Source organism: Amblyomma americanum, chromosome 1 (genome assembly GCF_052857255.1).
Source record: "Amblyomma americanum isolate KBUSLIRL-KWMA chromosome 1, ASM5285725v1, whole genome shotgun sequence".
Classification (NCBI taxonomy): domain Eukaryota; kingdom Metazoa; phylum Arthropoda; class Arachnida; order Ixodida; family Ixodidae; genus Amblyomma; species Amblyomma americanum.
In genome coordinates, this window is record NC_135497.1 from 192,786,977 (window position 1) to 192,801,727 (window position 14,751).

Genomic DNA, 14,751 nt, shown 5'->3' on the forward strand with positions numbered 1-14,751 from the left:
AAAAACGGTTTCAAGTTTTCTACTCAAAAGTCAGTAGCTTTCTTTTTTCGCTTGGAAGAGGACTGCACACTGATCCCTCCCTGTATTTAAATGAAGTCGCACTACCAATTAAAGATGAGCACAAATTTCTAGGAATGACTTATGACAAAAAGCTCACATTCCTACCCCCGCAGGGGGGCGCCTGCAGCTTGCAGGCGTCGCGACGGTGAGTGGCGACACCGCGGGTTCCCGAGCATCCGCAAGGACATCCCCGCAAGGGGATGATGGTGAACTGTCCATCACCACGGACCCGAGCACCCGCGCCTCGCCGTGCGTGGCATCGCCGTGTCCGGCGAAAAGGGGATCCTGGTGGTTGAGCCGATGCCGAGCGTTTGGACCCTTAAGGCCCCTCGGCGGAGGCAACACACCACTTTGGCCCCAGCTTCCTGTAGACGGCACCTCCGGCCTGACCCGACCGGGGGAAATCGGCAGTCGTCTTTTCCTTATCCTCCCCTCCATCTTTTACTTTCCTATCATCTTTCTTACAACTCTCCTGTCTCCTCCTCCTTCCTTGGTTTTTTCCTTTTTCCTGGCGGCTAGGGTTAACCCTGTGTGGCGAACTATCCTGGGTTTCGTCATATTCGGTTATAGCAATGGTGTACAGCTGGCGTGGGCAGGACTTGTTTTCAAGTTCCTGTCCTGTCCCCTAGTTGGGCTCCATGGTGGGCGGCTGGCACCAAGGCCGAAGAACAAAATTTTTTATGGCTTCCTCCCTGCTTAATAATGATCGCCCTCTGAAAAGAGGACGGACCGATGTCACAACACAGTTTTTCAGCAAAAAGAAGACAACTTTTGCAAAGTACCACATCGTTCACAGTAAAGAAACAGAAAAGCCAGCCAGACAAATATCCCCGTTCCTTGTTTCAAGAGTTCTTACAGAATCCCTGGGCCCTCAGTACAAAGTCACAAAGTTGGCTTGTGGTGACCTCCTCCTCGAACTGCTCGACATAACTCAGATTTCAAAGCTTGCAAACATTGAAACTTTTGGCGATATTCCTGTCTCTGTTACACCGCACAGATCATTGAACACAGTACGTGGTGTCATCTCAGATAATGATTTCCTGCACCTAACAGAGGAAGAGATGCTTGAAGGACTGAACCCTCAGAATGTTACCAACGTCCACAGAATTACAATCCGCAAAGACAACAAAGAGATTCCGACAAAACACCTGGTCCTGACGTTTGCCTCATGCACCCTACCCGAGTCAATCGAGGTAGGCTATGCAAAAATCTCCGTTCGCCCTTATATCCCCAACCCTAGACGCTGTTTCAAATGCCAGAAGTTCGGTCACGGCTCCCAGAGCTGCCGCGGCCGCAACACCTGTGCTAAATGTGCCTCCAATGACCACCAATCAGACGGCTGCGATGCCGTGCCACGCTGTGCAAACTGCGAAGGCGAGCACGCTGCTTACTCAAGGTCTTGTCCTGCCTGGAAAAAAGAAAAGGAAATCATTACAATAAAGACAAAAGATAATATCACTTTTAAAGAGGCAAGAAAGCGTTATGCAATGTCGCAAGGCACTTTCTCCTTAACACCCCACACAAACTTCGCCGATGTGGTGCGCGGGCGCGGCGCATCACACCGGTCTCAGGCACCTGTTCAGTTCACACCTAGTGAGGCTGAGGCAGGGCCATCCGCGCCCCTGGCAGATGCAGCGAGAGCTGCTATGCCACCCCCAACAACGGGCCGGCCGTCCTCCAAGTCGGCAGCCCGCAAGGCTTCCCCCGTTCGGGAGAAGTCTACCACCCCCCTGCCCGCGGGTTCCCCGCGGAACTCCAGCGCCTCCATGGAGACGATGGATACAAGTCAAAGCTCGCCTCGGTCGCAACGGCGACGGGGCTCTCTTGACCGGAAAAAAGAAAAAACCACGATAACAGGCCCTCAACAAGGAGGGACCTGAGGTCTCAAAACACTCCTCCTTAAAATAATCATGGCGTTCCTTATCCACTGGAACTGCCGTGGAATTTTAAATAACTACAGCGATGCAACAGATCTCCTACGCTCTTTGTCTCCTGTAGCACTGTGCCTTCAGGAGACCAATTTGGGACCTTTACAAAAAAATATTTTTAAGAATTATAAAGTCTTTCGCCGTGACCGTGAGCAGGCAGATAGGCTCTCTGGAGGTGTTGCTGTCGTTGTTAAGAGCGGTGTTGCAACACGTGAAATCCAGCTGCAGACGAATTATGAAGCCATTGCAGTCACCGTCATTAGCTTTAAAACAATTACCATATGTTCAGTATACCTTCAGCCACACCTCACAGTAACACTTCATGACCTAGAATCACTTTTTAATCAGCTACCAGAGCCATATCTGGTAGTTGGGGATTTTAATGCACACTCCCCTTTCTGGGGGAGTGAACAGACAGACACTAGGGGCCGTATATTAGAAGATTTTATTCTGTGCAATAATGTTTGCCTACTCAATACAGGCAAACCCACATATTGCTCTCCAGCCTCAGGAAAAATGAGTTGCATAGATTTATCTTTTAGCTCTTCTTCAGTTTTTGCCGATTTTAAGTGGGATGTTCTCGATAACCCGTACGGAAGCGATCATGTTCCGGTAGTGATTAACTTTTCATCGCCACCATCAGTCATCCCTAGTAAACCACGCCGTTGGAAACTACACCTAGCCGACTGGCAACTATTTAGAGAAAAGGCTAGCCTGGAGAAATTATTTTCAAACAGTCTTAACGTTGACGAACTGAATGAAATTTTTACAAGCTGCATTATTCATGCTGCGTGCCAAGCTATTCCGCAATCGTCAGGAATAGTACGACAAAACAACAAGGTATGGTACACGCAGGAATGCCGGGAAGCAAAAAAGAAGCAAAATAAAGCTTGGGGAGTTTTTCGAAGATACCCAACTCAAGATAACCTCATCAACTTTAAAAAGACGAGAGCAAAAGCTCGGTACATCCGCCGAAATGCCGAAAGAACATCATGGAGAAGCTACGTATCATGCATAAATAGTTCAGTTACGTCCAAAAAAATGTGGGAACAAGTCCACAAGTTTAACAGAAGCTTTTCTCCTTACACAATTCCTTTCTTAACAGCTCCAGGTACACAGACAAATATAGAGGAACAGGCAAACATCTTGGGAGAACATTTCTCAAACATTTCTAGTTCTTCACACTACACAGAAACATTTTTAAAGCATAAACATGCAGTGGAGAAACATAGACTTCCAACAACGGGCTGCACAAAAGAACCGTACAATGGTTTAATAACACTCCAAGAAATAAACGAAGTTCTCTCGGCCGGAAAAAAGACAGCACCTGGCCCTGACAATATACATTACGAAATGCTAGCACATCTTTCCCAGCCATCTGTGGAGGCGCTCTTGAAGTTTTTTAACCAAGTGTGGGTGCTCGGAAGATTGCCGAAAGCCTGGAAGAAAGCAGTTATTGTACCATTCCTGAAATCTGGAAAACAACCAACATCCCCTACTAGTTACAGGCCGATAGCCCTTACCAGCTGCCTTGCCAAATCATTCGAAAGTGTGCTGAATAAAAGACTAACTTTTCTGATTGAATCTCTTGAGCTTATTGACATCCATCAGTGCGGTTTTAAGAAAGCATGCTCAACAACAGACCACTTAACTCGCCTGGAAAATACTGTCCGAGAGGCTTTTATACACAGACAGCACTGTCTTGCCGTCTTTTTTGACCTCGAGAAAGCATACGACACCACCTGGAGGTTCGGCATCCTTCGTGACTTAGCAGATCTTGGCATCCGTGGCAGGATGTTGAACTGCCTGAAGGACTTCCTTTCCGACCGCTCATTTCAAGTGCGCCTAGGATCAACCGTGTCCAGGGGCTTCGTTCAAGAGAACGGGGTTCCTCAGGGGTGTATTTTGAGCACGACATTGTTTGTTATTAAAGTAAATTCCATAGCCAAAGTAATACCGAAGGCCATTATGTATTCCGTCTATGTTGACGATCTGCAAATAGCCTGCACATCCTCAAACCTGGTAACATGCGAGAGACAAATACAGCTGACAATGGATAAACTGGTGACCTGGGCAGACGAGAACGGTTTCTGGTTTTCCACACAGAAAACCGTGGCCATTCTTTTCTCTATTAAGCGAGGCTTACAGGCTGACCCATTTATACACCTGAACAAAACACAGCTACCGGTGAAAAATGAGCACAAATTCCTAGGCGTAACCTTTGACAAAAAGCTCACTTTCCTGCCTCATATAAATGCACTGAAAAAGAAAGCCTCCCGATCCCTCAACATACTCAAAGTACTGTCACGAAAACATTGGGGTGCCGACAGGACATGCCTTCTAAAAATTTACCGCTCTGTAGTACGCTCTACCCTTGATTATGGATGTATAGTGTATGGGTCAGCGAGACCATCATACCTTAAACGACTAGATACAGTGCATAACTTGGGTTTGCGTCTCTCCACTGGTGCTTACAGGACATCACCCATTAACAGTCTTTATGTAGAAACCAACGAACCGTCACTCGAGGACCGAAGAACCATGCTCACGTGCTCGTACGTTTTAAAAATCCGTTCGCTTCCCAAACACCTATGTTACCCCATAGTCACAAAGTGCCCATCAAGAACACTTTTGAACAACAAACCACAAGCTATCAGGCCACTCCTCCTGCGTTTTGAAGAGATGTGTCAAAACCTCGGAGTACTGGACACTTTACCTGCCATTGCTCGAAGACGAGCTCCACTGCCTCCATGGCACAATTTTCCGGCAATCTGTGATTTTACCCTTGCGCAGTTCCAAAAAAAACAAACTCCAAAACAACATATAGTACAGGAATTCCTTGCACTCGAAGAAAAATACAGTAGTTTTACGGACTTTTTCACTGACGGTTCAAAAACGAATGTTTACGTAGGAAGCGCAGTGGTGCGAGGAAATTCGGAGACAGCAATGCGACTTCCACAGTGCGCATCCATCTTCAGCGCAGAATGTTACGCAGTATGTGTGGCAACAAAAAAAATATTAAATGGGAACCTCAAAAACACTATTATTTACACAGACTCTTTAAGTGTACTTACAGCCCTCCACTCTAGAAACGCAGCCACTCCCATACTTGGGGACATCCTACACAACATTGTAACAGCAACAGCTCGAGGACAAAACATTAAACTCTGCTGGGTCCCGAGCCACGTCGGAATAAAAGGAAATGAGAGAGCAGATTTGTGTGCCGCTCAAGCTCGGGGCAAGGAAATAAAAAAAGTAGATATACCCTTTAATGACTGCATGAAATTAGTTCAACAGAAATTAAGACAAAAATGGCAGTCGCGTTGGAACAGCGAAGTGAATAATAAATTCACCCAAAACTGGTTTTACAAAGTGCAGTTTAAGTCATGTGTGCACCAGGAACGTTTTAAAGAAGTGGTTTTATGCCGTCTGCGAATAGGCCACACGCACCTCACGCACAACTTCCTGCTAACAAAACAAGATAAACCCGGTTGCGAGGAATGCGGAGAAGAACTTACTGTTAACCACATTCTATTCTCATGTGTGAAACTAGAAAAACTAAGAAAAAAGTACTTCACTCACTTTTATCATGAATACATTCCTTTCCACCCAACATTGCTCTTAGCTGATAATGCCATTGTTAACATACCCTCCGTTTTTAGCTTTTTAAAAGCAGCGGGCGTCCTCGAAAAACTGTAATTTTTGAACCACTGGTTCCCTTTATTACATGATACACCTCAGCCACTTTCTCATTCCTGAGAAGTAGGCTGAGGCTTTTTTGATTGGTTGGGAGCCTCAGGATCCTTGCCTAGCCAAGGATAGCCGCTAAGGCTGCCTGACCTTCTTTAAGGCTTTTACCATTAGCGATTTCCAAATTTCTTCTCTTCTTTTACTAGGCAGCACAATGTTTTTAGGTCATCTACGCCATCGGCATTTTTTGATATTCGTAAACATTCTACAGAAAGCTAATTCTACACCTTGAGTTTGGCGCATGATGGCCTTAGCTGCCTATGTGCCATAAAACCCAACACAAACACAAACTCACATTCCTACCACACATAAACATACTCAAAAAGAAAGCTTCTAAATCTCTGAATATACTAAAAGTAATTTCACGAAAACATTGTGGTTCCGGTAGGACTTGCCTTTTGCGGATTCATTGCTCTGTAGTACGTTCTACATTAGATTACGGATGCATAGGTTATGGATCAGCGAGGCAATCGTACCTTAAACGGCTAGACCCAGTACACAATTTAGGCTTGCATCTTCCCACTGGTGCATACAGGACGTCACCGATAAACAGTCGTTATGTGGAAGCCAACGAGCCATCGCATATAGAGAGAAGAACCATGCTCACTTGCTCGTACGTTTTAAAAATCCGATCACTACCTAAACATATGTCACCAAATAGTCACAGAGTGCCCATCTAGAACACTATTTCACAACAAACCATTAGCTATAAGGCCACTTCTCCTGCGTTTTGAAGATATGTGCAAAAATCTCGGCGTAATGGATGCATTACCTGGCGTTGCTCGAAGACGTGGTCCACTGCCTCCATGGTTCAATTTTCCTGTAATCTGTGACCTCACTCTTGCACATTTCCGTAAAAAGCGAACTCCACAGCAACATATATTACAAGAATTCCGTGCCCTTGAAGAAAAATACAGTAGTTTTGCAGAATTTTATACTGATGGATCAAAAACAGATAATTGCATAGGAAGCGCAGTGGTGCGAGGAAATTCGGAGCAAATAGTAAGACTACCACAGTGTTCCTCCATCTTCACCGCAGAGTGCTACGCAGTATAGATGACCATAGAAAAAATACTAAGTGAGAACCTCAAAAATGCTGTTATTTACACAGACTCCTTAAGTGTACTTAGAGCTCTCCATTCTAAAAATGCAAGCTCCCCTCTGCTTGGTGACATCATACACAACATAGTAACTGCCACAGCTCAAGGACAAAATATAAAACTGTGCTGGGTCCCGAGTCATATGGGAATAAAAGGTAATGAGAGAGCAGATGTGTGTGCTGGTAAAGCTCGTGGCAAGGAAATAATGAAAGTAAATATGCTGTTTAATGATTGCATGAAATTAGTAGAAAGGAAACTAAGAAAAAATTGGCAGTCTGCTTGGAACAATGAGGTCAAAAATAAACTACACTTGGTAAAACCAGTTTTAGGTGAATTTAAGTCGTGTGTGCACCAAGAACGTTTCAAGGAAGTGATCTTATGCCATCTCCGAACAGGCCACACGCACCTTACGCACAACTTCCTACTAACAAAACAAGAGAAACCTGTTTGCCAAGAATGTGGAGATGAACTCATGGTTAACCACATTTTATTCTCTTGTGTGTAACTGGAAGAACTAAGAAAAACGTATTTTATTGGATTTTATAATAAATGCATTCCTTTTCATCCCGCACTGCTTTTAGGAGATGATGCAATTGTTAATATATCATGTTTTTAGCTTTCTTAACGAAACGAGATTTCTCAAGAGACTCTAAATTTTTTTACCCACTGGTTTGTTTGAATTTTAGTACACCTCAGCCAATTTCTCATGCCTGAGAAGAAAGCTGAGGCTTTTATTTTGATTGGTTGGGAGCCTCCATGTCCTTCCGCAGCCAAGGAAGGCTACTGAGGTTACCCGGCCCTCTTTAAAGCTTTTACTTGTAGCCATTTATAAAATTTGTGCATGTTTTCACTGGGTAATATTAATGTTTGAGGGCCGCTAGAGCAAGGATGATTCTTGCATTTCTATAATATTCAACAAAAGACTTTTCCTATACCTTGTTCTTGGCACATGATGGCCTCAGTTGCCTATGTGCCATAAAACACAACACAACACACAACACATCCCACCCGGAATCGCAACGAGTTCAGTGCCGCAGTCGCGTAGCAGCCTCTTCAGCGAGTCGGCCAAATGGCAATGAAACGCATTTAGCACAAGGATGGACGCCAGAGACAACAGTGCACCACGTCGCCTACACCGCACGGACTTTACCCAGTCCAAGACTAGATCCTCATTCATCCACCCTTTCTCTTGACATCTCAGGATGACATTTTTCTGCAGCTCTTCACCTTTCGGCAATGTTTTCTTCTTGAAGATCGCGTAACGGGGGAACTTGCGGCCATCTGCCGTGCACGATGACTGTAACTCGCGTCTTCTCGTTGCCAGTGGACCGGACGCTAACTTGTTTAGACCCCTTCTCGTGCACAATGAGGGGCGATGGCATGTCCAGGTAAACCGGTGTCTGATCGGCATTGCCTATTTGGTCCAACAGAAAGTTCTTTGACTTGTGCAAAAAAATAACATGGCGCTGGAAACTCGCAAGCAGCTCTTCGAACACTTCGGGCAGCTTCTGTGAAATCGAGGTCCGCTGGCATAGTGAAAAGCCTGCACGGCACATGTAGCGATGGATCCAATGCTTGCTTGCTTTGAAGGAAAGCGCAGTATCCCTTTTTCTTTTGCAAGCTCTCTAGCTTTTGCCTGCATAAGCTCCACGCTCGCAGCTAGATTTGCGGCTCGCTGTTGCCATACGAACTCCATCAGGCCAAATTGAATTTTTGGAAATGCGCCATTCTTCGGGCCGCAAAAGCTTCGTCGCGTTCCGCTGCACGCGAAAGGGCTTCTTCCTGTTGTCGCCATCCATGAATGCTTCCCTCGACGACCCCAGACTGCCTCCTGGCCGCGCTGTTGCCGATGTTCTCCGCAGCTGAAATCACTTTCTGCTTGAAAGCAGCCGATATACTGTTTTCAAGACTCTGACATCTTGCTCCCAAAAAAACATCCACTCCACGAAGCGTGGCTTACATGCGAGCACGTGCGTTGTCAACATGCACACGGCACACCACGACACCCCGGCACACCCAACGGATCACCAACAAAGAAACGACATCGTGACGTCGTTTGTCGAGAGTAGCGAAGCCAAGCCATAGCCACGCCGCAATAACGAAACCCAAACTGCCACATGTTTCCAACGGGTCCACGAGGAACCATATCATATACGCATACTGTGTAACAGACATGTACTACACACATACACTGGTTCATCTCTGCTCCCTTGATTAAGGTAGTAGAACGTCGGGGAAAAATAAGGGGCAGGGGACTCATGCTAAGGGAAGTCACAAAACCAGAATAAATATTACCTTCTGCACCTTCAATTTCATTGTCATTGACACCAGAGAAATATTTTTGGGATTACATTATATTTAGCACAAGCTACCAATTCCAAATCTTTTCTGGTTATTTACAAACAGGTGTTTTGGTGCTTTTTAAGGGATTTAGGTATCACTACACACATCCACAGTAAAGGTTAAAAATAGGTGCTCTCAGCATTGTGGTTAATTGTATGTTGCGCCGCCGCGGTGGCTGTGTTGTTATGGCGCTCGGCTGCCAGCCCGAAAGACGCGGGTTCGATCCTGGCCGCGGCGGTCGAATTTCGATGGAGGCGAAATTCTAGAGGCCCGTGTGCTGTGCGATGTCAGTGCACGTGAAAGAACCCCAGGTGGTCGAAATTTCCGGAGCCCTTCACTACGGCGTCCCTCATAGCCTGAGTCGCTTTGGGATGTTAAACCCCCATAAACCATAATTGTACGTTGCCATGTGCAGTTGCAGTCATATATAATAATACGAAGCGCGCTTTGTTGATCAAACTGCTTTTACTGCTAACTATGAAAAATTGGGAGGTACTTAATAAAAATGCTAGCAAAGGTCACTGGTGTGCTGACATATAACCCCAACAAACCTTGATACTATTTCTGTGGAATACATGAGAAAAGTTCAAACACCAAGCATTGCTTCATATTATTTTGGCCGGACCCGTGCTAGTAATGAAGTAGCCTGTGGATTTCAAATATCAACTCGTGTAACCAGCAAAATTGAAGGTGTTTGATTTGTGCATTGTGTTGAAATGGAGCAACTGAAAGCGATCATGTGTGATGTGGGTGTGATTGCTCTTAGCACTGAAAAAGACAGCTGGGAGTAACAGTGAACATTGCTGGCTGCAGTGCCATGCAAAAGTGCTAGAATAAGTGCTTCTCACAAGTTTAATGAAGCAAGTTGGTCAAACACGTCTTACACCTGGTCTCACCATTTTATTTGCACTGTCCCTTGTGCTCTCGCTGCAGGTCATTGCACGCGATGGACGTCCCATCATTATCTGTGAGAAGGGCGACGAGGAGACTAAGAAGCTGGCCTTCAAGTACCTCGAGGTTCCACATACAGTAGACTGCCTGCAAGGCGTGCTGACTGTTATTCCACTTCAGCTCATGTCTTACCACATTGCTGTGCTTAAGGGTTGCAATGTGAGTTTTTTTTCATCCACTTTGATACTTTGCTGCTAGTTCCAGTAAACAGATGAGGTACTCCCACTGTTTCTTTCATAGCCTTCATTTCTGTTAAAGGAATAATAATAATAATAATTGGTTTTGGGGGGGAAAGGAAATGGCGCAGTATCTGTCTCATATAGACACCAAATTTTTGGTTGTATGGTTTCGTCATTGCAATATTGCATAAGACATTAATACTCATGGATCATGACTTGGAGTTTGGCTGTGCCTAGGGAATAATTTAGAATTTAATTTATCTTATTATGCTGTATAAGTGTTGGTTCTAACAGTGGGACTGTAGATATGATGTGCAAGTTGACTTTGCCCAACATGAGGCATTAAAACTGCCATATAAGTACTGGCTTGCCATTTTAATTCACTCCTACTCTTAAAACATTCAGGCCCAAGAGCTGTTTTTTTTTTTGCTCTTGTTCCTTTGTTGTTACAATGTTATTATTCACATGAGGTCAACTACCTGTCTTGCATGGTTAACATCATCATGTGCCTCTTTGTTCTATCTCTCTATTTTTTGTGAGATGTCTGATGCTTACAATAGCATCTAGCTTATTTCTTATTTTTGTCATCGTCCTCCTGTACTGTTCCGTGCATGACACCTACTGTGCATTAAATCTACTGTAATCAGCTTATTTGCCACATACAACTAATGCAAATTCAATGAGCATTGATTGTTTAATTTGTTTGAATATGTGCCACTGCGAGACTGGCAGTGTGTCTTCATTCTTAATGCTCAATATATATGAAACATATATTCAGCTGGCTTGTGCTAGCATTGCACTGAAACAAACAGAATATTCATGCAGTGATGAAACTAGCACACGAGCAACCTAAATGCTAGCCAGCATTATATTTTCAAGGTGAGGGTGTGGTGACATCACCTTGAGGGTATCCTAATTAATCATTGGCACATACTAAACGTGTTCCATCCTCCAGGCTTACAGCACCTGAACGTTCCTTATCTTAGCACATCTGTAACATTTTACGTGTTCTGGCTGCATCAGGACTTGCCATATTATCATTTGGATTGTTAACTCTACTTGCAGTCTTTAATTTGCAGCCATTCTAGTATACTTTTGTTGGTTGCACACATTTACAAATGGAAAACATCTTCATAGTTTCATAATATGACTTTGAGCCTCAAAATGCACCTTTGCTGAAAAATGAAGCACTAATTGTGAGGAAATGCTATCGCTATTAGACTCGTGGTTCTAGCAGTGGTAAAACTAGGCGACCCGATGGCAGCTGCACCACATCATGGAGATGCCCTCATGTATATTTCTTAGCATTGTAAAAAAACTGCGTTCCTAGTCATCAGCCACTTGACATGCATATCAAAAGTATCCCTGGGGAGTTAATATTTTGTTGAAATGTATGTAATTGGAACATATTTAGAAGAATCAAGAAGTTACTCTTTATTGACAGACAGAAAAAGAGCAAATATAAGAAATAGTTACTGCCCTTCATCTCCTTGCATGTGCGTCCAATCTCAGAAGTTCTTGGGGCACACATGTCTCAGAATAACACTATTTCCATGTAACCTGTGCAGATTGCCTGAAAATGGCATGGGCTGTGCAGAGTTCTCACCCTGATGCACAAGTTTCAGGTTTTTATTTCAGGGTATATCTAGTAGCTTCCATAGAATTGAAGTTTTTCACAGTGGCATGCCCTGTAAACTTTTGGCACCAAGTGTACTCTCTAATGAACACTCTAATCTAATGTCATCTAATTTCCTCACAGCCTAGACCAGCATGGAGATAGAACGCATAGTTTGTACTTCTGTTGCATCTGTATGCAACTGCACGTTTCTGCACTGTGTGCATAGAGCATGAGAAAACGAGGGTTATGACTACTGGCTATTGACTATTGGGGGCTTTGTGAGCTTTTTCAGTCAGTGATGCTTCGCAGTAAAGGACGTATCTATTCGATGATTGGTATTTTTGTATGTGCTAAGAGTGTACTTGTGACACGGGAGCAGGCATTGTCTTTCATAATTTTTCACTGAGGCAGGAATTCAGATGGAACTGATGATTTTAACATCAGAATAAAGTGCAGTGATTGTACATATTTAATGCATAGAGTTAAGAGCACTAAATGATTCTTATATGATCAGACACTCCGACTGGTGTCTTTCGAACAAAGCTTCCTGGTTTACTAACAGCCTTATGTGCTCCTGAAAGCATGCACCAGGTAATACAAAAATAAAGTTGTTTTAGCACTTATTTGCAGGGGAATCCCTGAAGTTTAGCTTATGGCATTCACACCCGTAGTATGCATATTTGTGCCATCCTATTGGTGCTACAGGCAGTGTGTATCCAGTCACGGAAATGACCAAGCCTCCAAAATATGGCCACTGCCCTAGCATTCAGTGACATGATTTCATGCTTTACTGATGTAAATTTCATGATTTGTTTTGATGTTGTCACTAGTAGTACACACAGTTGCCTTTTTGCTAGCCTCTTTCTATGTCCATGCAATTGAATAAATTATGAAACTTTCTGCCTTGCAGGTGGACTGCCCTCGAAACCTGGCAAAGTCAGTCACTGTGGAATAGGTTCATGCAAAAATTGATACTTGCCCCCCCAAAAAAAAGTTATATCTATGGTGATAAAAAAAAAAAGTTATATCTATGAATATATAATATGCTACATGCACACATCTACTGCCAACAGGATATGACATACTTTTATGTTCAGATATCTTCAAGGCTGTGTGCTTAATATGAATTTAATTGCCATGAAAGTAGCAGCAGCAAATATATATTTTTAAATCAAACTCCATGAAGCGATACTGTGAAGAGCAATTTGTTTCTGCAAGTTTACCATTTGTGTAAAGGAATGTTGGTCAAGAAATAATTTCTCTTGGTTCATCTTTCAAGTTCTGTGTAGCTTTATCTTGCCATTTTTATTCCGGCGGCAATAAAAATTTTCATTTTTAGTATATCTACACCCATGCGAGCTTATATAGCCTAGACTCTCTTCTTTTGCTTTTGTATAAATGCGTATTTCAAAAGTTCTGCATTTGTTTTAGCCAGTGATTAAGGGGACGTGTGGCATGTCATTTATATTGAAACTGTGGAGAATCTCTTTACATGCTTTTTAATAAAGTCTTCCACCAATACATGTGTGCTGTGATCTTATTGCTGCTGGAAGCTGGATTCGAACAAAATACATCGGATAACCCAAACACAAGAAATTCCCCTTTTCGAAAAGGACATTGCTGTCAAACAAGTATACCATGGAACAGATTGTGCCATCTGAAGTCTTGCATGGCTGGTGGCAAATACGTCTGTAGATTCAAATAATCTACATGAGTTCCTTCTCTTTCTTGTAGCTCAAGCATATAACAGAAGCAAAACCAACAATTTGCACTGCTGCAAAAGTATACGAATGCTTCCAGCTTATAAGAATATGCAAGTCTTCTCGAAGCTGTATGTCCTAGCAGTTCATGCATGTTGCAATCTGAAAAAAAAAACTGTGCCATGAAAGGGTGCAGTTGCTTACTTTAAGTGACTGCCGGCAGTTTAGCAGAGTGATGAAGTGGACACCAATGAAAGGAAAACAAATTTTGACCTTGGGAGGTTTGCTGGAATAACACGACTGCAGCTGAAGCAAGATGCGTATAATTGGAGGTACTTGAATGGTGCTTTTATCCTGAAGCAGGCTCTTCTCAGATGGCAGTGACTGTGAAGTATGGAGGGAGATGCCGCCTTGCAAAAATAACTTTAAACTTCAAAAGCTTTCCAATTGGAAAGCACTGAACTTATAGCACATGAGGAAATGAGTTTCATGGCACTTAAGGGAATGTGGCAGTGAACACTATATTGGTTATTTCTGCAAGAAATTTACATTTGAATTTTTATGTACGTGGAGTGTGATTGTAATATCAAAGCAAAGGTTAGTTCTAAGGTGTCTGTTTTTAATTTTCAAGTTCTGAATATTAGTGTTTTAATAAAAGTCCATCCCACTTTTATTAACGAGAACAGTAATTTTAAGTTTTGAGTGTTGGCAAATTTATATTCTCTATTAAATCTGTATTCTTGTGCCCTCAACAGCCATGATGAGAAAGGGAAGAAACTTCACTCTACATGTTTGACACAATATCTGTTTCTGCAAAATTAAGCCAAAACTGTGCAGCCAAGCAAAATTCAGCAGCTTTGTGTTGCTTCTTAATGTCAAGAGACCAATTTGCAAGAGGTAGGGCAATTTAATATTTCTCATTCTATGACAGTGGAGGGCTGAGTGGCACAGTTGAATGACACGTACAATTAAGTTGCTGCTCAAAGCATGAAGCCTCGGAACAGCCGTGCCACTGATTTTTTTTTTGTTTCTTGTACCAGTGAACTTTGCGTGCATTCTGGCTCTTTTCTGCAATGCTCCATTACTACTCTAATGATTAGCTGTTGGTGATCGGGCAAAACT

General features: G+C 43.3%; 1 protein-coding gene across 8 annotated transcripts in view; it reads left to right on the forward strand.

The window, feature by feature from the left end:
- LOC144114414 (glutamine--fructose-6-phosphate aminotransferase [isomerizing] 2-like) overlaps positions 1 to 12,910 on the forward strand; it is an 89,449-nt gene extending 76,539 nt beyond the window's left edge. For all 8 annotated transcript variants that reach the window (XM_077648140.1, XM_077648139.1, XM_077648142.1 and 5 more), the window contains 2 exons: positions 10,115 to 10,291; positions 12,840 to 12,910. In XM_077648140.1, the coding sequence (XP_077504266.1) occupies positions 10,115 to 10,291; positions 12,840 to 12,884 (222 nt within the window). In that variant the 3' untranslated portion in view covers positions 12,885 to 12,910. The remainder of the gene's footprint in view (positions 1 to 10,114; positions 10,292 to 12,839) is intronic.
- Positions 12,911 to 14,751: the final 1,841 nt, after the last annotated feature.